General features: G+C 38.0%; 1 protein-coding gene and 1 non-coding gene across 8 annotated transcripts in view; both read left to right on the forward strand.

Moving 5' to 3' along the window:
• The first annotated feature begins 1,146 nt into the window (after positions 1-1,146).
• LOC115832575 lies at positions 1,147-1,250 on the forward strand. Its single transcript, XR_004028104.1, has one exon. It is a non-coding gene; the product is annotated as a U6 spliceosomal RNA (small nuclear RNA).
• An 871-nt stretch (positions 1,251-2,121) lies between these two features.
• The window catches only part of GALC (galactosylceramidase), a 61,381-nt gene continuing 38,924 nt past the window's right edge, over positions 2,122-24,578 (forward strand). For 3 of the 7 annotated variants that reach the window (XR_004027792.1, XR_004027793.1, XM_030802712.1), the window contains exons 1-8: positions 2,122-3,314; positions 7,751-7,819; positions 8,067-8,130; positions 9,696-9,809; positions 11,745-11,884; positions 14,377-14,415; positions 20,154-20,284; positions 22,149-22,187. Coding sequence is in view for 5 of the 7 variants with exons in the window: in XM_030802712.1 (XP_030658572.1) it covers positions 3,120-3,314; positions 7,751-7,819; positions 8,067-8,130; positions 9,696-9,809; positions 11,745-11,884; positions 14,377-14,415; positions 20,154-20,284; positions 22,149-22,187 (791 nt within the window). In the remaining 2 variants the exon portion in view is untranslated. Of the gene's footprint in view, positions 3,315-3,445; positions 3,978-7,750; positions 7,820-8,066; positions 8,131-9,300; positions 9,429-9,695; positions 9,810-11,744; positions 11,885-14,376; positions 14,416-20,153; positions 20,285-22,148; positions 22,188-24,578 lie in introns of those variants that run through there. The other 4 variants (XM_030802713.1, XM_003260850.3, XM_030802714.1 and 1 more) reach the window with 4 other exon arrangements.

The raw sequence follows: 24,578 nt of genomic DNA on the forward strand, positions 1-24,578 counted from the left end.
AACATGGTGAAACCCCATCTCTATTAAAAATACAAAAATTAGCCAGGTGTGGTGGCACACACCTGTAATCCCAGCTACTCAGGAGGCTGAGTCAGGAGAATCGCTTGAACCTGGGAGGCAGAGAGTGCAGTGAGCCGAGATCCCACCACTGCACTGTAGCTTGGATGACAAAGCAAGACTCTGTCTCAAAAAAAAAAAAAAAAAAAAGAATGAGATCATGTTCTTTGTAGCAACATGAATGGAGCTGGAGGCCATTACCCTAAGAAGACTAACACAGGAATAGAAAACCAAATACTGCATGTTCTCACTTATAAGTCAGAGCTAAACATCGAGTACATATGGACACAAACAACAACAAAACAACAGGCACTGGGGCCAACTTAAGGGTGGAGGGTGGAGGGTGGGGGGCGGCGGAGGATCAAAAAACTACCTATCGAGTACTGTGCTTATTACCTGGGTAATGAAATAATCTGTATATCAACCCTAGGACATACAATTTACCTTTGTAACAAACCTGCACATGCACCCTGAACCTAAAATAACAGTTAAAAAATATAGCAGATGTTACAGGACAGTTCAAGAAAACACTCCACACTCTTATGTCCCAGGGGATTCCTACTTTAACCAAATGTTTCCAACTCCTTTTGTAAATAATTCTTTCTTCGTATTCCCTTATGTGACCATTCAGTGATTTGTCTTTTAGTTCAATTCAACTAGTATTTATTGAGTACTTAGCACAGTTTGGGCACTGTGCTTAAGACGCACAAAGAAGAAATAAACTTGGCCTCTGCCCTGGAATTTCTGACAGCTTAATAGCAAAAACATGGAATCAACCTAAATGTCCATCAATGGTAGACTGAAGGGGAGGTAGACTGATTTATAAAAGTAAAGCCTTTTCCTGAAGTGAGACAACAGACTGCTATCATACTGTTTTATGATAGTCTTGGGGAAATAAAAAGGAAAAAAAATCCAGACTGCTATTAGAGTTTATCGATAAACTTTCATTAAAAGGCAAGATCTCTGATCCTTCTCAAAAGACTATTTGATTTTGATCACATTATTTTATTTAGAAAAAGGAGAGATTTGGGGTGGCCAAAGTATAGTTGTGATACTTAGAAACTCCCGTTATTTAAGAGAAAAATCATCGTGTTTCCTTTGGCAGCACATTTACAAACACTGGAATGTTACAGAGATCAGTGTGGCCCCTGAGCAAGGATGACATGTAAATTCTTGAAGTGTTTCAGACTAAAAAGACAGAGAGAGAAACACTGTCATTACTTTTTAAACTCATTCAAAATCTGAAAACTGGGACCTTCCTTTCTTACCGTCTTATCTCACTGACCCTGATCCACAGACGCAAGGGAAGCTAAGCATATGATCACTTGTGGGGTAACTGTCATTTTTCTTTATCTCACATCTTGAGCACATTTGAGTGCTGTGCCCAGCACTCCAAGGATCTCTGTCGGCATGTATTGATTGGCCTTTTGTTAGAAACTTTCTTACCTCATATCTGCTCTCATGAATATAGATCAGAAATTAGAAACAAAAAATATTTATCTGGTAAGCAATTTCTTTGGTAACTGAACTAATAGGAACTACTGGGACTTCCTGGAAGGGAGGCTACCTTTTCTATTAGAGTTTGTTTCCTCTTTTGTAGATTTCACACATTGCTCAAATATCCGTGGCATGCATTCCAACTACAAGGTGCAATTGAGGGAGGAGAAAAGGGAAAACTTAGTTGGGCAGACAGCTAAAGCTGGTCTTTGGTAAAATTCTTTTAAACAGAAAGACATCTTGAAAAATCGAGCTACAGGCACACATAGAATGGCCTGGGGAAAACTCAGGCAACAGCTGCACTGGTAAGAAAGGAAGGCCCAACATAGAAGCCTTTTGTTCTTTGTGTGATTAGCAGGTTCCCAGGAAAAAGTTTCTTCCCCTTTTCAGGCACATACATGGTGGGCTCTGTGGGAACTTGAATGGGGGTGGAGAGGGTGCTTACTTAGCACCCAATTTATAAAATTGTAGGGGAGGCAAAATTTCACCTTCGTCCCTGTAGGGTCCCAGCATGGCCCTAGTATTAAATTGATTTAAGATATTAATAAACTGACAGGAGAGAACCACACAAATTTATTTTACATGGCACGGGGGCCCTCATTAAAAAAAAAAAAGGACCGAAAGCAGCAGTTACGAGCCAATTGCTTACAGAGTGAAATGGACAAAAAATAGTAAGTTGTGAAACATAAGGGGAAGGGGCTTGGGGTGAAGAAGCGACTAGAAAGTTAGGGATTAACAAATTTTGTTTGGATAGATTTCCCTCGACTTCGACTTTCTGTCCTTGAAGATAAGAATGTTATTTTATAGGGAAGACATCTTTCACATGGGAATTTCATCTCCTCCTTATAAGACACATAATATCCATGAGAGTGATCTTGCACCTGCTGTTTTTAAGTGCCTTTAATTTAAAATAGTCAATATGCCACAGCAGCATATTTTGAGGTGGTATATTATTAACTCCTTCAAGGCTAAAAGCCTTGAATATGCCGGGGTAGTTACCAGACTGGAGAACCTTCTCAGCTATTTGCCACTTGTGGAATGCATTCAATGTACTGAGTGTTTATTAACTTTTCTCTCAGTCCCTCACTCTGCTGCTCTTCTCGCCTCATCTCACATAAGGGAAAACTCAGGCTCCAAAAGCAAACTGATTCCACCAAGATGACAATGGAATTGGGACCTGGGGTCCAAGCCTGGTCCTCGCACGAAGTAGATACTCCCTGAGATGCTGCGTAAGAGCCATGGGTAGGGCCACTCATGGCCCTCTTCCTTTGGCGGACCTTGGACATCCACCTTCCCTGCGTTAAAGTGCTCCACCAGGTGACGCCGGAAGAGAAGCCAGAAGTAAGTACAAGTGAAATCCCGTGGCTGACCACAGACAGGCGAGCGATAAAAAAAAGCTCGCTGCTTCTTTCCTCAACACTCCGCCAGCTGCGTCAGTGGCCCTTGACCCGCACTCAAAATGGCGGCGGCGGCGTCAGCGTCAGCGTCAGCGGCCTCCTGCTCGTATCTATCGTGGCGGCGACGGGACCCGCCTCCCTGGGCGCCGGAGTCATGTGACCCACACAATGGCTGAGTGGCTACTCTCGGCTTCCTGGCAACGCCGAGTGAAAGCTATGACGGCCGCTGCGGGTTCGGCGGGCCGCGCCGTGGTGCCCTTGCTGCTGTGTGCGCTGCTGGCGCCCGGCGGCGCGTACGTGCTGGACGACTCCGACGGGCTGGGCCGGGAGTTCGACGGCATCGGCGGGGTCAGCGGCGGCGGGGTGAGCGGCGAGCTGCGGAGATACGCGGGGGGCGGCAAGAGCCCTCCCCGTGGGGCCCGCCCCACAGGCCCCCGCGGCGTTGCCCTGCGTTTCCACCCGCTCCACTCTCCGCCGCATTCCCCTAGGGTGCCAGTCAGCAGGCGGTTGGGGCGGGCCCGCTGCGGGTCTGGGGCGGGTGCTTTCTCGTTTAACACGAACCAGAGAGGCAGTTAGGTTTGAACAAATGAGGATCCGGAGGTCCAGAGAGTATAGGTCCAGAGAGTAAAGTGACAGGTCTAAGTAGTGAAGAAGCCGGGGCTGGAACTCTCGTCCCAAGCAGTGGGGCACAGGCTGTCTTCATCGCGGAGATGGCAGTCGGGGAGCGGCGCTCCAGAAAGGGCCAGGGAGTGCAGGAGCGTCCGTGTGCGAAAGAGAACGCCCCAGTGGGTTGCTTTGGCTGTGTCTCTTCCTTTTGGGGGAGTTGGTGGGTGGTGGAGTCGTAAGTCCGGGCAGTTGTTAGTGCAGGGTAAGGATGGGCTCCTCCAGAGAGGGTAGCGCCGAATAGGATTTCGTTTGGAGGCAGGACTGGTGCCTCAAGGTCTCTTTAAAAGGAAGATAAGCGAGCCGCCTGAAACTACCGGGTACTCCCTCTGGCCCATGGGCTACATGGTGGCCGACCTTTGGGTGAGAAGGTTTTTGTTTTTTGGTTTTGTATCCGAAATTACATCTAGGGCTAATGTTTCTTGAAAATGTTAAGGTTGAACTCGGATTTTTGGGGTTGAGTTGGATGGAGCTTGCATCCTTACATTCAACTCAGAACAAGCTTGAATGCCTGCTGCAAGGATGACCTTGTCTGTAGTGTGACCACGTGATATAACCTTCTGCTAGGGGAAATTTTTTTTCCCCTGGAGTTAGCTGATCCTTTTTGACTTTTATGTTTTCATTCCCTAATTTGCAATCTCTCCAGCAGTGCTGATGTGTATTTCAGGGGAAACCTGTGGGCCGATGAGTTAATGCATTTATTCTTTGCTACTACTATTCTCCTTTTTATGTTTTTGGGCTAAACCTGAAACAGCCAATATTTCATGAAATGAGGCCCCATCTTTTTTATAGCTTTACTTGTGATACTAAATCTAGAGTAAGAGCTTACCGAAAAGTGGAAGTCTTTGTTTCCATTAGGTTTATTAAGCCCAGTTTAAAATTACTAAGATGAGAAGAATCATTTCATAATTCAGAGTAGGAAACTCCTATCTAATCTGATAGAATATACAACAATTATTAGTATCTCTATATAGTGCATTACTCCTCATAGGAACTCACTAAATAATGAAAATTCTTGCAACATTATATTTGCATACTACTTTAAACTTCTTTGTGGAGTCCTTGGTCCGTAGCCCAGGTTGTGGCAGTAAGTGTTTAGAGTGCTGCCATTTAATCTTCATGTCAGAGAGGGAAAGCAGTATGGTACAGTAAGTAGTTAAGAATGTAGGGCCGGGTGCGGTGGCTCACGCCTGTAATCCCAGCACTTTGGGAGGCGGAGGTGGGCGGATCATGAGGTCAGGAGATCAAGACTATCCTGGCTAACACAGTGAAACCCCGTCTTTACTAAAAATACAAAAAATTAGCCAGTCTTGGTGGCACGCGCCTGTAGTCCCAGCTACTTGGGAGGCTGAGGCAGGAGAATCGCTTGAACCCGGGAGGCGGAGGTTGCAGTGAGCCGGGATCACACCACTGCACTCCAGCCTGGGCGACAGAGTGAGACTCCGTTCAAAAAACAAACAAACAAAAAAACCCAAAACCAAAACAAAACAAAAAGAATGTAGACTAAAGAGAAGATTGCCAAGAGTGTATTCTGGGTTCTGCCACCTCACTGTATGGCCTTGGCGGGTTATCTATTATAACTCCTCTCTGCCTCACTTTCTTTTTGGGATACAGTTATACCTGCATGGTAGGAGCACCGTGAGGATAGACCTAAAGTGCTTAGGATGATGTCTTGCACATTACTAATTTTGGTTAATAACCAGTTTCAGGGATTAGGGAGGAGGAAGTTATTTCAAGGCCACTGAATGATGAAATGTCCCCAAGGCTTTTTTCTGGGCCTGTAAACAGTTCCAGGCCTCATTCAGGCAGTGTGGTTAGTAATCCCATGATTTGTTATTGCTTGATGGTGCATTTTAACATTTGGTTATATTGCCTTTGACTTATGCTGTTGTGTTAGGTGTGGCTATAGGTTTGCAATAGCATAATTGGTGTGTTTGCCTAAAGCCGATACTTTCTCTGTTAAATGTGGGAGTGCATAGAGGGCAAAAGAAACCCTAGACAGCAAAACGCACAGTTTTAATGGCGTAGTGTAGGACAGGAAGCATTGTTTACCTAGGGTCAAGGATATATTAGTGTGCCTGTACAGTGTTCACTTAAAGAGTGCCTATTTTAATATCGGAGCCCCTGCTAGGTTGTAGGCTTTTTGAGAAATATGTACTTAAAAAAATTTGTATATATAACACTTGCTTTTATTGAGAACTTACTATATGCCAGGTAATGCGCCAAGTCCTTTACATACATCTAATTTTAGTCTTACAACAGCTGAATGAATAAGATAGCCCACTTTACAATAATTTGCCTGATTACATAGCTTATTAATGATGAAATCAGGATACAAACTCCATTTGACTCAAAGACTCCTATTTATGTTGCCAGTCCCAGTGCAACAAAAGACCCGTAAAATATTTAATAAGTGTTTATTGAATAACAAAGAATGAGGATACAAACTTGAATAAGATACAGTCCATGTCCTTAAGGAACTAAGAGGTGAGTCAGAAAAGTAAAGGAGTGCAGGGTTCGAAGTGTTGTAATAAAGATATGGACCTGGTGCCAAAGGAGAGGCACTTACGTCAAATCAGTGAGCAGGGCCAGAAGGCATCCTTCCTTGAAGAGGTGGAATTTGAGCTGAAAGGTGAATTGGAGTTGTCCAAGAGAGGATGTGGGGTGCATTCCAGGCATAAGAATAGAAAATGTTGTTCGATGCATCTAGACAGAAGGTGTGAGAGTGATAAGGGATAAAGTATCAGGGTTAGGAGCCAAATAATTAAGGGATTTGGGTGCAAAATTGAGCAATTTGAGCTTTATCGTGAAAGCTTGTGAGGAAGGGAAGGTCTTAGCATGTTTACACAGAAGAGTTTCGTGATTACATTTGTGTTTTGGAAAGGTTACTCTCGTAAGTAGCATGGAAGATAGAATACAGGGAGAGGCAGAGGGGATGTCCTGAGACCACTTATGCTGTTCTCGTAAGTGAGGAGGGCCTGGGTAAGTCAGTGGGGTTGAAGAGTACAGGAAGGATTTGAGAGCTATTAAGGATATCTTGGAGACTGAGGGTACATGGGAAGTCTGGACAAAAGGTGGCCCAAGTTTATGGTTTCAGCAAATGTTGGTTACTGAGACAGCAAGTTCAGGAAAAGGAGCAGATACATGCAAAAGTGCTATATTTGGTTTGGGGTATATTGAGGTAGATGGGAAGAATGGCTAGAGAGCAGCTCCATGGGTCTTTGCCTCACTGGTAGGGACTGGGGATGTTTTGGGTGTGAGAGAGTAGATATGGGCACTTACCAGAATGTCAGTGGTAGCATGTATGAGAATATAAAATAGAAAGTTGAACCCCATAAAAGTATTTTGTCCCAACCATCATACATACACCTGGCAAAGTGTCAGCAGTTTGAACCTAGGACTGTCTGGTTTACAAGCCTGAGGCTACCGTTTCGTGCTGAAAACCGGCCTCTTTTTATTTATTTTTTGCTTATATTACCTCCCAAAGGATAGATTTTGGGTCAATTATTGGTTTTGTGGTTTCCTTTTTCAAATAGTTGTATGCTGTGGTCCAGGCGTGATCCAGTATTGGTCCCCGCACTGTCCACCCTTGTCTTTCCATGCATTCTGATGCCACTCTTATGTTAAGTTTTCTTAGTACAGCCTGGTCTGGAGATTATTGCTAGTTATTCTTAATAGTAACAGGTCTTAGCATGTTTACATCCTTATGAGGGTGGGGAAAGTAGTGCTTCCTTTCAGCATTACTGCTTGTAATGTTTTTCCAGAAGATGTTAAGGGGAAAAATTACCTGACATTCATCCCTCTCATTTTAGCCCTGAGATATTGTTGCCAAGTGGTCTCAAGATAGAAAACCTGAGTTTCAAGATAAGTTTGTGATCATGCGGTTAGCAAGCTTACCTCCCAGTTAACCCTCATGCCAGAAGAAGAGAACCTTTTAGCTGTCGGACAAACAGCAGCCCTACTTGCCCAATGATTGGCACAGAAAGGGCAGACAGACAATTTGTGAGGTGCTTTTCCTCAGCCTGACCTTGCCTGAGGCTAAATATGTGTATACCAGGTGGTGTGCATGAACACTGTAGACAAATATTCATGATTGGATTTCTTTTATTCATACTTTTGAAAACTTTTTTTTTTAGGCAACCTCCCGACTTCTAGTAAATTACCCAGAGCCCTATCGTTCTCAGATACTGGATTATCTCTTCAAGGTAATGAAAAAATAATTATTTCATGGCACCTGTGATATTTTAGAAATTGTACGGTGAATTTCACCATAGAATTTATTAGCCTCACAATTCTAGTTTTTGAAAAAGTGGCACATTACTTTTGGAATAAATTGCTATTTGAAGTTTTGCTTTTGTTTTTGCGTCTGTAAAACCTAAGGCAGTAATTAGTAATTGTCTTGAAGTTTCATACAATACAGCACTATGTTAATACTGTTACTTCTTTACACAGCCGAATTTTGGTGCCTCTTTGCATATTCTAAAAGTGGAAATAGGTGGTGATGGGCAGACAACAGGTAGGAGAATTTGGGAGATAGGATTTCTCCCATCAACATTTTAATCTGTACCTCACCATATGGACTATGATTTCAGAATATGTGTAAATAATACCAACACTTTTGAGATTGATTGTTGCTTATTAGAGTGTTCCTCATTTTTTAAATGTAATTATTGTAAAATATAGAATATGACTGGTCCATCAAAAACAATATTCAGACTTCAAATTGCTTATTTAGTTGAAGTAATAGGTAGTAAACAAATCCACAGTTTTCTAAAACTTATATATACAGGACAGAGCATACATAGGGACAGTTTTGAATTTTATTGAGCAGTTAGAAAGATTTTAATTTCATATAGAACATATAAAGTGTTATTAACTTAAAATATGTGGTAAAAACGTATGTAACCAGTGTTTCAGAGATACAGCTTTTTTTTCTTTTAAAAACAAAACTTATCTTTAATCACTAAATCTCCAATCTTCATTGTCACTATTTTGATAGGCTTTGTGTAGTCCATGTTATCAATTGGCAGTTTATAGGCCTTTTGTTTCCAGGAAGAAGAAAAAAAATTCTCTCTATGATTAGATATAGCTTATTATTTACAGATCAGATTCCGTTATAATGAACTCTAGAGTATCTCCTGCATACTTGTATTCCTGCTAGTGATTTCGAAGTAATTCTTTGTTGGACAGATATGTCTATATGGTGGTATTAGTGTTTATGTTGAAAGAAAAAGTGCAAACCAAAAACAAAAGAAACCCCCATAACAGAAACTTTCTTCAAGCTATTGCATTTTACTGTTAAAACCTTTTAGGCAGAATTGACAATGATGGGCTAATTTCACTTGCTGAAGCTAAATTATAGGTAGAGATACATAAACAGGCAGTTCTTGTGAATTCTGATGTTTACCTTTAAGAAGAAATGGGCAAGGGCCTCTCGAAAGGCCCTGCTTAGCAAGGGCAGATGTTTGTGAACTGTGGGAATATAGGAGGACTTTGATAGCAGTTACCTACCTCAGTGCTAAGATAATGTAACCTCTACTAACTGCAGATGTTAGTATAGAATTTTGTTATTTTTAGAGTGGATATGTATACTCATTCCTTCTTTTTTTCTCAAAACTCTTCCTATATCAAGACATATAATAGGCTAAAGTGTGGGTTCTGAGAACAGGGCTCACGAGCCCAAGGATTCATATCCAGCGTTGATAAGCTAAAAGTTGAGATAATGAGAACTTAAAGTTGGACATGGGGATTTGAAAACCACAGAGAGATCAAAAGCCCAGAAGAATGACTACTGGGAATTTTTAGTTATATGAGGTGATAACATTTCTCTCAGTACTGCTTATAATAGAAGGTTGTGGTTTTATTAAGACTTTTACAATGCTTAAGATAATGAAAAAAGGATGAAATAATACGCTTTTATCATCCATCCTTAAGTGTATAAGATTATGATTTGCCCAACTTCAGGATTAGAACTGGAATACTGCTTTTGTGAAGTGTGTGTCTGGGGTGGGGGTGGGGAGTGAGATGGTCCTAGGAAGTACCATTCATGGATCATTACTTCCGTTTTTGCTCTCTATTCAGATGGCACTGAGCCCTCCCACATGCACTATGCACTAGATGAGAATTATTTCCGAGGATATGAGTGGTGGTTAATGAAGGAAGCTAAGAAGAGGAATCCCAATATTACACTCATTGGTAAGAAATGAAGTTTGCAATGCTTCTTCAGTCTCTTTTCCTTTAACTTTTAAATTCTGAATCATGTTGGAATCTCTATTAATACGGAAGTACTCATAATGTCATTAATACTACCAGTATGCTACCAGCAGCAAAGCATGTGCCAGGGGTGATCCTTTCTTTGCCCTTGTATATTATGTTGAATCCTTATAATACCTGTGGAGTAAGGCATGACTCTTTCCATTTTACAGGAAGAAGCAGTAGAAGCTTAGAAAGATTATGCCACTGACCTAAGGTCATAGACAGTTAGTAAATGGCAAAATCGGTTTTAGCACCTAATTCCATGTTTCTATGATGCTAAACTACTTTTCTTCACAAAATCTGTCATCAGTGTTTGTGAATATACTATTCACAAAACTGTATATTACATGCAGTGGTACACCTAACTAGTTACAAAATTGTATGTTGCATGTAGTAGTAAATCCCATTTTTAGAAAAGTTACACACGAAAGTGTTTTTTGTTTGTTTGGTAGTTTTTGAACTTCAATAATGTGCTGGTTACTGTTCTGGGACTCAGGAAGCCAATCCCGTCCCCAATTCCTGCACCTGTGGGGCTTATGTTCTATTGGGAGGATCATTGGCTAGTTGCTTAAATGGGACTATGTACATTTCACAGTTCTGTGGGAATGCATACAGAGCCTGTGACGTATTTCAAACATCCAGAGTGATGGGATACTTTCATCATTTGAGATGAATTTGATTTTTTGAAACAGGCTTAAATTCAAACTAAGTTAAATGAAATTAATGATTCATTTTAAAGACCTGATTTCTAGTTATTTAAAAAATAATTTTCTCAACAATCAAAGGAGAAGAATAATATTTTCTAAGTTAACAGAAATTAGGAGTAATATGTTCTTTATAAATGAGCTTTTGTAAGAGATTCCAGAAATGCTGTAAGCAGTAAAAGCATCACTGAATTCAGCACATATCCACTAGACTGCTTCCAAGGTCAGACCTCATTTAAATGTAGAAAATATGGCATGCTAAACCATGTCCTAACAAAGACTTAGTAGGCCTTCAGATTGCATTTAACATTTCATTGTTTTCAAGAATTCTATTACTTTAATGTCACATTTCTTATGTAATACACTTGGGTGTTCCTCCTGAGTTTAGAAAATAAGCATTTTGTCATTTTGATTTTTATTTTTTTCAGTGGTGAACTAGTTTGGTAATACATTTATTGCTGAGGAGCTTAACTGTTGAGCTTATTTTAATATATTAGTAGCAAGTTAAATTTAGAATTGTAATAAGTACTTTTCTACTCTTCTCATTTTTTTACTTAAACATAATCAGGGTTATTGGAAGAATATGGACTTATTTGATGTGTATCACTTAACAAGGGTATATTTCTCTATGGAGTTATTGTAATTTATATTGATCTGAGAACAAACTAGTTTTGCTAAATTAGATTGCCCGATTAATATTTTAAGGACCCTAAATTGTAAGAAGATGTACAAGTGAATGATAAATTTGTGTTATATATAACTCAAAGGAGTAGTTAGGCATAAGCCTTTTAGAATTCTTTGGTTTGACCTCAAAGAACAGAAGTTGAATATTGAACATTCCAACAATGAGTGGAGACGTTAAGTTAAAACATGGTACATTTCTTTCTATTGGTAAGGGTCTTGGAGAGAGGTGTTTCTATTTGTTATTTTTCTTTTTCTTGGAAAGAACATTTGAAATTATGGGACCTGACTCTAGGGATCAATAAGGAATTATAGTGTCTATAGATTGGAAAGGATTTCAGTAATTTTTATATGGTATATAAACTTTCCTTTAGTCAGATCTGTATTGGTTTTTTGCTAGTTGAATGCTTTTCTTAAAAAAAAATTTATTTTCAATAGCGTCAGCACTGTTACACCTCCTCTACTTTTGCCTCCTCCCTTCTCTGTGCAGGGTTGCCATGGTCATTCCCTGGATGGCTGGGAAAAGGTTTCAACTGGCCTTATGTCAATCTTCAGCTGACTGCCTATTATGTCGTGACCTGGATTGTGGGTGCCAAGCGTTATCATGATTTGGACATTGATTATATTGGAGTTAGTAATATATTTAAAATATGATTCAGTTTTGGACATTAATTTGTAATTTAAAAAATAATTTGATTCTGTGGTACTTTTTGACTAATCATTTTATGTCATGAGACTAATTTGTTCTAATAGTGTCTGATAATAACACAAACTAAGTACATGTGACCTTTAATTGCTCCCCTTTGCCCATCCCAGTGTTCCCACTTTTGAAAACTGTGCTAAGTGTTAGCCGGGCGCGGTGGCTCACGCTTGTAATCCCAGCACTTTGGGAGGCCGAGGTGGGCGGATCACGAGGTCAGGAGGTCGAGACCACGGTGAAACCCCGTCTCTACTAAAAATACAAAAAAATTAGCCGGGCATGGTGGCGGGCGCCTGTAGTCCCAGCTACTCGGAGAGGCTGAGGCAGGAGAATGGCGTGAACCCGGGAGGCGGAGCTTGCAGTGAGCCGAGATTGTGCCACTGCACTCCAGCCTGGGCCACAGAGCGAGACTCTGTCTCAAAAAAAAAAAAAAAAAAAAAAAAGAAAACTGTGCTAAGTGTGTACCTCCTTCCTCTGAGCTGGGTTTTTTTTTTTTTTTTTTTTTTTTTTTTTTTTTTTTTTTGTATCAACCCAACTCAAATTCTCCTTCAAAGCTTTCCCTACTTTCTCTGGTTCCTACAACAATGCTGTGTTTCCTATACAGCTTATGGGTTAGTCTCATTTTATCCTATTGTTGTCTTAAGCCAAAGATTGGCAAACTTTTTATTGAAGGGCCAGAGCATAAATAGTTTTGTGTTTGTGGGCCAAAAGGCAGTGTTGAGGATCTTGAGGTAAATATATAGCTATTTAAAATGTAACTATTTAAAACTAAAAACAGTTTTAGCTCTCAAGTTGTAAAATTACAGATGATGGGCCAGATTTGGCAGGCTGGCTGAAATCTGCGTTCACCTGTCACAAACTGTTAATTAACACCTTTTAAGGATTTAAAAAGTATGAAAAATGATATCATGTCCAGCTTGTCTGTTGGCTAGGTGGAGGTATGCCTCAGGCTGCATCGTACCCCACAGAGCCTTAACATACACATAGTGGGTCTCCATAATCATTTGCTTATTAATATACCATCAGTTAAAACTAATACTTAAACATTTTCATGCAATCACGACTTAGATTATCAGCAAACAATTATTGAGCTCCTACTGTGTTGCAGGAACCATGACTATAATATTTTAGGGCTACTAAGATTAATAAGCTCTAGTGTTCAGTAAGAGAAGTAGACGCTGGAACATATAAACTGCAGTACTACATGATGATACAGGGCATGAGGATGAGCCAAGGGCTGGAGGAAGTCAGAAGAAAGAATATACTAGTTTATGCTATCCTTTTCCAATTATGACTGAAAAATTAGTTTATATTTGAGAACTTTCCTTTTTTTTTTTTTTCACTATTGCCTGGATTGGAGTGCAGTGTTGTGATCTCGGCTCACTGCAACCTCTGACTCCTGGGTTCAAGTGATTCTCCTGCATCAAGTAGCTGGGATTACAGGCACCTGCCACCACACCCAGCTAATTTTTTTTCTTTTTATTAGAGACGGAGTTTCACTATGTTGGCCAGGCTGGTCTCAAACTCCTGACCTCGTGATCTGCCCCCCTCGGCCTCCCAAAATGCTGGGATTACAGGAATGAGCCACCACGCCTGGCCGGAGAACTTTCTTAAATGTCAGGACATTTATAACCCATAATGAGACTAAATGTAGGTTTGGTCTAATAGCTTTCTCTTATGGTACAGTCACAAGTAATGGGTGATTCACATCTTGTTTAGACTCATGATAACATGCTATGGTGAGGAGTTTCACTGATAAACTCTTTCCTGTATCATTGGAGTAAAAAGACCTGCACCTGGATTCTAGAATCATCTCTTGTTATTAACAGTTTTCTCAACTGTGGAGTTACGGAAGTTCTTTCAATTCTAAAACCCCATGCGTCATGACTCTAAACCTAATGGATGTATATATGTTCCTTTTATCCATCCTCATTCAGAGTTTGCTTTTGTGACTAGTGTATTACTGTGATTCTCTGTGTATGCTTAAAAGTATGCCTTCTATACAGTATAATATTAATACTTGGCTTTCAGGAATGCCTATAGGGATCTTGTCATAATTGTAACAGTTTCCCTATCTATTAGTTCTCCAACGCCTAGTATAGTCTCTGGCACACATTGCACTGTCAATATGTGTTGAATGAATTAATGAATATATTCCATTGTTGAAAATCTTTGGAATAAATTACTTTTTGAAAAATACCCACTAAATATTTTAAGGTTTTTAAAAATAATATTTTAATTTTTAAAAAGTTGTGCTATCTTATAACTATCTATAAATTCTATGGCAGGATATCCCATAAAGTTAAAAAATGGCTTATCAGATAATATGAAAGATGATGAGAGAAATGGTGTCTTAACGATAATCTACTTTCTGACATTTTGTAACTTTCAATTCATACTTTTTTGACTTTTTGTTTTGCAGATTTGGAATGAGAGGTCATATAATGCCAATTATATTAAGGTGTGTACAACTTTAGTATCTTTCTGTTTTTAACTTTTTAGTGAATAATTCCTTGTGGTTCCAAACACAGAAATTAGTAGGAAATTTGTGTTGGAAACACCATATTTTTTATACTACAGTTATTTATTTTGCTGGTTGTGACATAAAATTCAAGCAAAATCTTAACAGTGTTTATATTCCTGATATTAAAGCATGTGTAATTCTTTGTGAGCCCCGAATTACCTTTGTCTAAAGAGTTGTGTTGAATTTTTCTATTTAAAACTCATTAGTTTTGGAATTCTGATAAATTTTATGAAACAATTATATCATTTTAGACTTTTAGGACTTCAAGAAATGTGGCTGCTTTTTCTTTGTCTTTTGTCAAAACTTATGGCATATATTATAATTCTTGTTTTCTATTGGAGTGTGTTATAGTACATGTTTCTCTTTGTGACAAACAAAGAGGTAGCAATAACATCTGCCAATTTTGTTATTTTTGTGCCACTTTTCCTATTTATCTCCATTTAATTCTCACAACCTTACCTATGAGGTAACTACTATAATTGCTGTTTTCCAGGAAAGGAAAAACAGAATAATAACTTCTACCATTGGAAAAAAATCACAGTTTCACTTTTCAGGTGGAGCTATTCTCTAGTTTACTTTTCACTTCCTTTTGTCTTGTATGTATCTTTTCTCCAAGAAATATAATTTTGGGACAATATTTTATTTCAAGTTTTAAAAAATTTTTATATTAAATTTTTTTTTATTTCCATAGGTTTTTGGAGAATAGGTGGTATTTGGTTGCATGAGTAAGTTCCTTAGTGGTTATTTGTGAGATTTTGGTGCACCCATCACTGGAGCAGTATACACTGAACCAAATTTGTAGTCTTTTATCCCTCACCTCCTTCCCATCCTTTCCCCGAGTCCCTAAAGTCCATTGTATCATTCTTATGCCTTTGCATCCTCATAACTTAGCTCCCACTTATGAGTGAGAACATATGATGTTTGGTTTTCCATTCCTGAGTTGCTTCACTTAGAATAACAGTCTCCAATCCCATCCAGCTTGCTGCAGATGCCATTAATGCATTCCTTTTTGTGGCTGAGTAGTATTCCATCATATACATATACCGCAGTTTCTTTATCCCCTCATTGATTCATGGGTATTTGGGCTAGTTCCATATTTTCACAAATCCATCAATCCTGCTACTGGGTATCTACCCAGAGGAAAAGAAGTCATTATACAAAAGAGATACTTGCACATGCGTGTTTATAGAAAAAAATTTTCTTTAAATTGGGTGTTTTATGTTCTTAAGTAGATAAGGTTCAATACATTTCTTTCATCTCTTCATTCAGTTAATATAGAGCATTTATTTGCTCAACACTAGTTTGTCAGGCATTGTGCATATGGTTGTAATATAAGGATAGAGAATACTGTTTTCTGCCTAAAAGGTTTTTTGTATTGGGGAGGGTGGTATAGATTCAGATATAGACAATTAAAATGTGTCATAATTTGGAATGTGTCAAATAATGGAATAATACACCTACAGGGTTCTTAGAAGGTGCACAGAGGAGATGACACCTCTGCCTGGGTTGATTAGGGAAGTCTTTTAGAGGAGGTGATGTGTAATTTGAATCTTCAAGAAGGGATGGATAGGAACTCTCCACGTTGCTAAGGCAGGGGCATAGCATGTGCAAAGAACTGAAGATTGAGAGGTAAAGGGATATGGGGGAAAACAAGTCGTGAAAGATGGATTAGACAATGGAGGAAGAGTGGGGGTACTGACCCCCATCAGTAAGCTGATGTATTCACTGGAATAATGGCTTTTTTTTTTTTTTTTTTTTGACAGAGTCTCACTCTGTTGCCCAGGCTGGAGTGCAATGGCGCCATCTAAGCTCACTGCAACCTCTGCCTCCTGGATTCAAGCAATTATCTACCTCAGTCTCCTGAGTAGCTGGGATTACAGGCGCCCACCATCACACCCGGCTACTTTTTTTGTGTTTTTAGTAGAGACGGGGATTCACCATCTTGGCCAGGCTGGTCTTGAATTCCTGACCTTGTGATCCTCCTGCTTCGGCATCCCAAAGTGCTGGGATTACAGGCATGAGCCACTGTGCCCAGCCAATAATGGCATATTTTAATTAATCTGTAGTTGTAGGGGTGGAGAAGGCATAGATTGAGAAGATCTATTGCAACCAGAGCTAGGTAACTCGAGGTCAATTCCAGGTTGAAGTATGCTGATGGGAGTGTGGTGGGAGCAGGATGGGTGGGGGAGGTGGGGCAGTGAAGCTATTAATAAGATTGGAGCACAGGGATTGTAAGTGGAAAGTCATGTCTGCTATGAACACAGGTCTTATAAGAGCAGTAAGGGGACAGCAGAAGCCAAGTTGGTGCATGTATAGTGGATAACTCTGTAATCAGGTGGATGGCATTGCTACAGCATCTTCATAGTGAAAGGTGATGAACTTTTTAAATACCTAAATTTGACATTTCAAAGCTTAAGCTTTATTTTCTTGTGATTATACACATGTCTCTCGTGTTCATTTCATTTGAGGGAAACATTAAAAGTATTATAGTTTCAATTTTCTTTTAAACTAATGAAATAAGACAGGGCTATATTTTATTTTATTTTATTTTAACTTTTTTACTATTAAGAGTCTGTTGCTGACTCCAGTGCATTCTAATTCAACTAACCTGGTTTGAAAGACTAATTGTTGCTCTAAGACATATTTTCAGTGTTTCAGACAGTTCAGACTTCATTTCCTTTTCTCTGAACCTTGAGTTTTCCTGCAGTAAAATCTCTCAGGATACAAAAACTTTTTACTTTGTGTTTGCCATTTTTTTCCAGCAAGATTTTATTGGGATCTGTGTTCCGTTTGTTGAAATGCCTATTGCAGGCCAGGCTCAGTGGCTCACACCTGTAATCCCAGCACTTTGAGAGGCTGAGGCAGGTGGATCACCTGAAGTCAGGAGTTTGAGACCAGCCTGACCAACATGGTGAAACCCCATCTCTGCTAAAAATACAAAAAAATTAGCCGGGTGTGGTGGCAGATGCCCGTAATCCCATCTACTTGGGAGGCTGAGGCAGAAAAATCACTTGAACCTGGGAGGCAGAGGTTTCAGTGAGCACTCCAGCCTGGGCAAAAAGAGTGAGACTCTGTCTCAAAAGAAAAGAAAATAAAAGAAACAAAAAAGAAATGCCTATCACAAAGAGTTCAATAATGATGAGTTCAATAATAATGTAGGTGCTCAGATTGGATAACCTTAACGAATGTATATTCTTTATGGGATAATAAGATGACCCCTGGAAAGAATAAGGATTTGTTTTTAATAGTAGAAATAAATATAATACAAAGGAGCAATTTATATAAAGATGACAAGGGTATTGTTTCTTTAAAGTTGTTTTTTTTTTTTTTTTTTTTTTTTTTTTTTGCTACTGATATGTATGGTTTATCGTGGTTTTCAGTGGTGTTCTGAAGTTTTCTAAATTGTGTCTGGAAAATCTCATCTAGGATCTGAGGATAGTGGATGGAAATGGAAGTGTGGGTCTTTGGACCTTCATTCACTTCAACCAGAACGAGTTCATTTCCATTTATCTTATAAATAGAGCTTCTATTTAAGCTTTTTCTGGATGAGAAATTTCCAAAACAAAAACATAATCTGAAAATATGTTGGACAAAACTGCTCAAAAGAATGCTGCTGTTCATAATGACTTTTGGATGGAAACTTATTTAGAAATCATAGCATGTAGACTTGTAAATTTTGGAATGTTATTCAAATACCCTGTATAAAAAAGTAAGCAGTCTTACTGGGATTTTCTAGGACTAGGACTAGAAAGACTAGATCCATCCGTAGTGAAAAATGCAAATTTGACTAAGTTGCTCTTCCTCTTCTCTGTAAGAATAAAGAGGCCGGGTGCAGTGGCCCACGCCTGTAATCCCAGCGCTTTGGGAGCCCAAGGTGCCGGATCACCTGAGGTCAGGAGTTCGAGATCAGCCTGACCAACGTGGAGAAACCCCGTCTCTACTAAAAATATAAAAGTAGCCAGGCATGGTGCCACATGCCTGTAATCCCAGCTACTTGAGAGGCTGAGGCAGGAGAATTGCTGATCCTGGGAGGCAGAGGTTGCAGTGAGTCGATATCACGCCATTACACTCCAGCCTGGGCAACAAGAGCGAAACTCCGTCTCAAAGGAAAGGAAGAACTTCAGGGTGATGAGATTCAGGATTGATCCTCCTGCTAGAGGGATAGGGATTCTCAATCCTACTGAATCTTGAGAGTTGGTCTCGGTTTGCTACGAAGGATCTGTTCATGCTGTAGACTTCTAGAGTGTCCTAGGACTCAACTGATCCAGTTTGAAAGATGAACTTAGACTGCCACCTGTAATTTTCACCCTGTTTCCTAAAATCCTATAATATATCTGTTTTAAGAAACCGTCTGTTGAAAAGTATACCATGGATTTAATTGGAGCTTTTATTGTGTCCTAAAAGAGCACATTAATTGGAAATTGCCCTAGTTCAGAGAAGTTGGAATGTGAAGAGAGAGCTTGTGAAATTCTTTGGTCTTTCTTAATTTCTTCAACCAGTAGTATTGAGCATCTGCTGCTATGTGCCAGAGATTTCCGAGTCCTTGGGGTATAGTAGTGGGCTTATTTGTATCCATTCATCAAGAACTGCTTATGGTAGGAAATCTGATCTTCCTGATCCTGAGTAAAATGATGTCTGCTTTTCTCTGCTCTTCATTTACATATAGGCAATCCATACGTTTTGATATGTACCTGCCCTTTGATTTTCTAGTATGCCCTGTTAGTTTTGGTGTCCTGTTGAGTGTGTTTGCCACCTAAGGGTGAGGGCTCCATCTCATACTTCTTTTAGAGTCCTCATGGGGCCCAAGCATAGTACTGAGTACTAAAGTAGGTGCTGTTTGTGCTTTGTTTGATTTATTTCCTGTTAGAATTTAGCTTGTTACTTTTAATTTTCGTGGGTAGACAGTCCTACAGGTAAATTTTATTTCCTCTCCTGTTTAATAATGGCAGAATATTTGAAGACTGTGGAAAATACTTAAAATGATAAAGCATTTTGCCAAATGGTATGATTAATATGTTACCCATTTTATTATTGTGTCTGCATAGGAGACTTCCTAGAAGAATGCATAGCAAAATAATAGTGGTTATTTCAGGGTAGTACCATTTGATTATTTTTGTTTCACTCCCCCCCCCCCCATATTTCTATGGTTAAACGTAATTTTAAAGTCAAAGTGAAAATCCTCTAAAGCATTTTACACTTTGTGTTGTTTTTTCTTTTTATATTCCTACTGCAGTAGGTTATCTTAATGGTAATGCTTTCATTTTCCATAGGAGGGATATTTCTATTAAGAAAATATAGTATTGAAATTATCGTCTATGAGGTCAGGAGTTCAAGACCAGCCTGGCCAATATGATGAAACCCTGTCTTTGCTAAAAAAATACAAAAATTAGCTGGACGTGGTGGCGCATGCCTGTAATCCCAGCTACTCGGGAGGCTGAGGCAGGAGAATCATTTGAGCCCGGGAGGCAGAGGTTGCAGTGAGCCGAGCTCCTGCCACTGCACTCCAGCCTGGGCGACAGAGCAAGCCTCTGTCTGAGAAAAACAAACAAACAAACAAAAAAAGCTATTATCCAGAATGCTGATTTGTAAAGATAACTTTATCTGTCTTGGTCATAAATTCAACAGCTAAAAATTCATTTGTATCCTTTCATATGTTCTGTTTATTACTCCAAAAGATATTAAGAAAAATGCTGAACTATCAAGGTCTCCAGCGAGTGAAAATCATAGCAAGTGATAATCTCTGGGAGTCCATCTCTGCATCCGTGCTCCTTGATGCCGAACTCTTCAAGGTGGTTGATGTTATAGGGTAAGGCATGTTTTACTTGGAAAACTAGCAGTTTCTGATTGCTTGCTCTGTGTATTGACTATCTTTTTCTTGCCTTCTCTCCATTTGATTACATTCTCAGAAGGTAGCTCTCCTGTATTTACTTACCTGAAGCATGCATGGCTCATAGTTCATTACTTTCTCTTTTAAATGTATTTTAGGATCTTTCTATGACAAACATGTATTAATAGCTTTTAAAAAGCATGTTGATGTTTGGAATAATAAAACAGGGCTTTGTTTTAGATTAAGGGGCAGAGTAATACCTGTATTTAATTTTAGAAATTATAAAGGCAAAGTTGTGAAATTAGTTTCAAACTCTCAGATATTCTGTGGCTGGAAGTTCTTGCATGAACACTTTTGTAAATGGTTCATTATGGTCACTGACAATAACTTTTGTCATGCCTCCTTAGTAGTATAGTTTTGACCCCTTCTCTTTATTCCATTTCTGCCTTTTAGAACTCTGGACCCTGACTTCATTGGGTTCATTTTTTTAAAAAACTGAATTTACATTTTTTCTACCATGACACAGGATATAAACATTTGAAAAATAGGATATGTATGTTTGTGTGTGTGTGTGTGTATGTATGTGTGTAGAATTTGTTCTTTATCCAATGTGAAGATTGATTGATCTCTCCATGTGCTTTATTTTTTTAATGAAGAATTTTGAATGTACACAAAAATAGGCAGAATAATACAATGAATATCTATGTTCTTATCACTCAGCCTCTTGAACTGTGAACCTATGGCCAATTCTTCATCCATGCATCTATCTACTCCTCTTCCCTTCCTGCCTACATTACTTTGAAAGAAATCCCAGACATTATTTCTTCCATAAAAATATTACTGTGTATGTGTCTCCAAAGATAAGGATTATTTTTCTACTTACCATAAACAATACCATTATTATACCTAAAATGTAATAGTTTTTTGATATTAAATATCCATTATTATCTTATAGTTTTATTTGATTGAATCTGGATCCATTTAAAATTCATGCATTGTGATTGGTTGATATTTAAATCTGTTCTAATCTTTAGGTTCTTGCTCTTTTTCTTTCTTTTAATTTGTTGAAGAACGGGGTTGTTTGTCTTATAAACTTTGTGTCAGTCTGGATTTTACTGATTTCACCCCTGCAGTTTAATATAACTTGCTCATCTATCCTTTTTCAATGGTGTTTGAAATTGGTAGTTTAGGTTAGATTTAGGTTAGGTTAGATTTAGGCTTAATTTTTTTTTGCAAGATAAAATTTCTTAATTATATTTAAACATTTTATACGTTGAAATTAAAATGAAAGTTTTGCTGTTGTTAAAGCTTTCATAAATAGTTGAAGTCTTGAAGGAAAACAAAGTTGCGTTCATCTTAAATATATTTTCTTATAAAAATATTAAATGAAAATATGGGTTTTACTGTATCTTCATGAAGGACTTGAATATGTACTTCATTTTTTATTGATATAGGTATTTTAATGTAATGAATTTTCCTCTGAGTACTGCTTTAGTTTTATCTCATAGGGCTGTTTTATCATTAATTTCTAATTTTATTGCATTGTGGCCATTTAATACCAAATGTATTATTTACATTTTTGGGGGAAATTTCTCAGGAGATTATTAAAAAAAAATCTGAAAAAATACCTTCGCATTTTTCTTGACTATCTCAAGAGCATATTTTGACTTATTAAGATGTATTCTTTATTAGGATACAGAATCGAGTTTATAACATCTACCTTTTTGATTATATTGTTCAGGTATTTTGTATCTTAATGATTTTGTCCACTTGAACTGCTCAGGGCTACCAGGTGTGTTTGTTTCCTTATGTTAGTAGGGTCTGTTTCTCCTTTCAATCTTAGGCAGTTTTTGCTGTGTGGAAGCTTCTGCTTTGTTATTTGGTACGTAAATACTGATGAATGTTTTATCTTCATTATGATTTGTTTCTTATCATTAGAACATGCCATTCTTTGTCTCGTTTAAAGCTTCTTGGCCTGAATTCTGCTTTTTGTATGACTAAGAGATCCGTGCTTTCTTTTCATTAGGATTTGCCTAATATATTTTTGCCCTTTTATTCTTCACCTCTCAAGGCCGTTCTCTTTTATGTGCATTGCTTGCATATAGCATAGAGTTAGATTTTGCTTTTTTAAAGTTCCTCTGAAAATCTTTATATTTTAATGAATGAGTTAAACTCATTTTTAAATATAACTGATGTTTGTGTTTTCTATACTACTGTATTGTCTTTTGTTATTGAATGATTTATACTAACCATGTACTAATACAAGCTGTTCTGCTATGTGATTTGTTTACTTTGCACTTATTTAAGGAGGTGTTTCTTTTGTTATTTAGCAAGGTTTGGTTTTTGTTCTATCAATTATATTTATACTGATTTATACCAGTATTTTCAACTGAGAATAATTTTGCCTCCCAGAGGGACATTTGGCAATGCCTGGAAATATTTTTAATTGCCACAAATAGGTAGGGCGGTGCCACTGGAATCCGATGGATGGAGGCCACGAATGTTTCTAAACATCCTAGTACACAGGATAGTTTTCCCATAACAAAAAATGATCCAGCCCAAAATATTAAGTGCTGAGGTTGAGGAACTGCTTCATACTAATACTCTTGGTTTCTTCTTCGTTTAGTTATTGTCTATTGGTTTACTATGAGCAATACTAAAATTATTTGATAACTTCTTCCTCCCTTTTTCTCCCCTACTGTGGAATTTTAATTACCAGAAATATCTTAGTTTTAATTTTTGTACTCTTACGTGAACTTAAGCTTATACTATATTGATTTGACAGCTACAAGTTTTAACTGTTTACTCCCAAATAATCTGCAAACTTAGTTTACGTTTCACCTTCTTTCCCTCTTGTCCTATTTCATGTAGCTATATTAGTTGTACTTTAGCCAAGTGTGTAATATTTATATATAATTTAATTACTATTTCTTTTAATCTAGCTCTACCATTAAACATATTAAATGCTCACCTTAAGTCTTTTGCCGAAGTTTCTCCCTCAATTTCTTGGATGTCAGAAGCGTAATTATCTATTAAATGTCTCAGAAAGTGCTAATGGAAACAATATTTCTTGATATGTTCAGATGTTTATTGTTATCTATGACCTTTATACTTGAAGGACAGTTTAACTGGATATAATCCTTTTTTAATCCTCAAATATGTGTAAATATATCATAAAATTTGCTCCATTAGTTATTTATATAAAATGTTGCTATTGAGAATTTTGACTCCAGAGATAATTTCCTTTTCCTTATAAGTAACTTGACACAATTCCTTTATGCCCAAAGAATATTTTTATTCATCTTTAAAGTTTAGTTGTTGTATACACTTTACCATTTCCAGATATATAGTGTATGCTCTCTTAATGTCTATATTTAAGTATTTTCTTATTTCAATAAGGTTTACTTAAGTTATAAGTTAAATCATTATTCCATTCCATTACTTTGGTTTTCTTTTTAGAAGCCCTAGTTATACTTTGGTCTTATTTGCATATGCCTTTATTTTGTATTTCTCTGAATTTTTCTCTATCTCTTTATTTATGTTTTCTATTATTTTATCCTTACTATTCTATGTTCCTCACTGTGTTTTCCACAGTGTCTGTTCTGTCTTATGTTCCTTCTAGTTTAGCCTTCATTTCCAACATGTGTTTTTAAAAATAATTCTTCTATAATTCTCTCATTTTAATTTCCTATATCACTAACAATTAATCTTTAAAATTTTTAATTGAAATACAGCATACATACATACATATATAAAAGTACAAAAATCATCGGATAATAGCTTAATGAATTATCACAAAGTGAACGTACCTATGTAACCACCACCCAGAAAATTATCAGTGCCCAAGAAGCTTGGTTACGGATATGCCCTCTTGGAAAGATTTTTCCTTGGAAATCTTTCCAATAATTAAGCTCTCTTTTTGCCTTAAAGATAACTACCAATCTGACCTCTAACACCATGGACTAATTTTGCTGGTTTAAAAACTTTATTTAAATGGCATCTTATAGTAGCTGTTATTTCAGCCAATATTATATAAATTTGTGAGATTAATGCATGTTGTTATATATAGAGGTAGTTCATATTTATTGTTTAGCATCCAGTTGTTGGATACGAAATGTAGCATACCACAACTTATCTGTGTATTATTTTTTAATGATCATTTAGACTGTTTCCAATTTTTGGCTATTGGAATTTTGTTCAGGAGATATTTCTTGGCTCACATCTTCATAGGAAGACTATGCCTCCCTGCCTCATTCATGTTGTGCTTGGCCTG

This window comes from Nomascus leucogenys, chromosome 22a, assembly GCF_006542625.1.
Source record: "Nomascus leucogenys isolate Asia chromosome 22a, Asia_NLE_v1, whole genome shotgun sequence".
In the NCBI taxonomy this organism is placed as follows: domain Eukaryota; kingdom Metazoa; phylum Chordata; class Mammalia; order Primates; family Hylobatidae; genus Nomascus; species Nomascus leucogenys.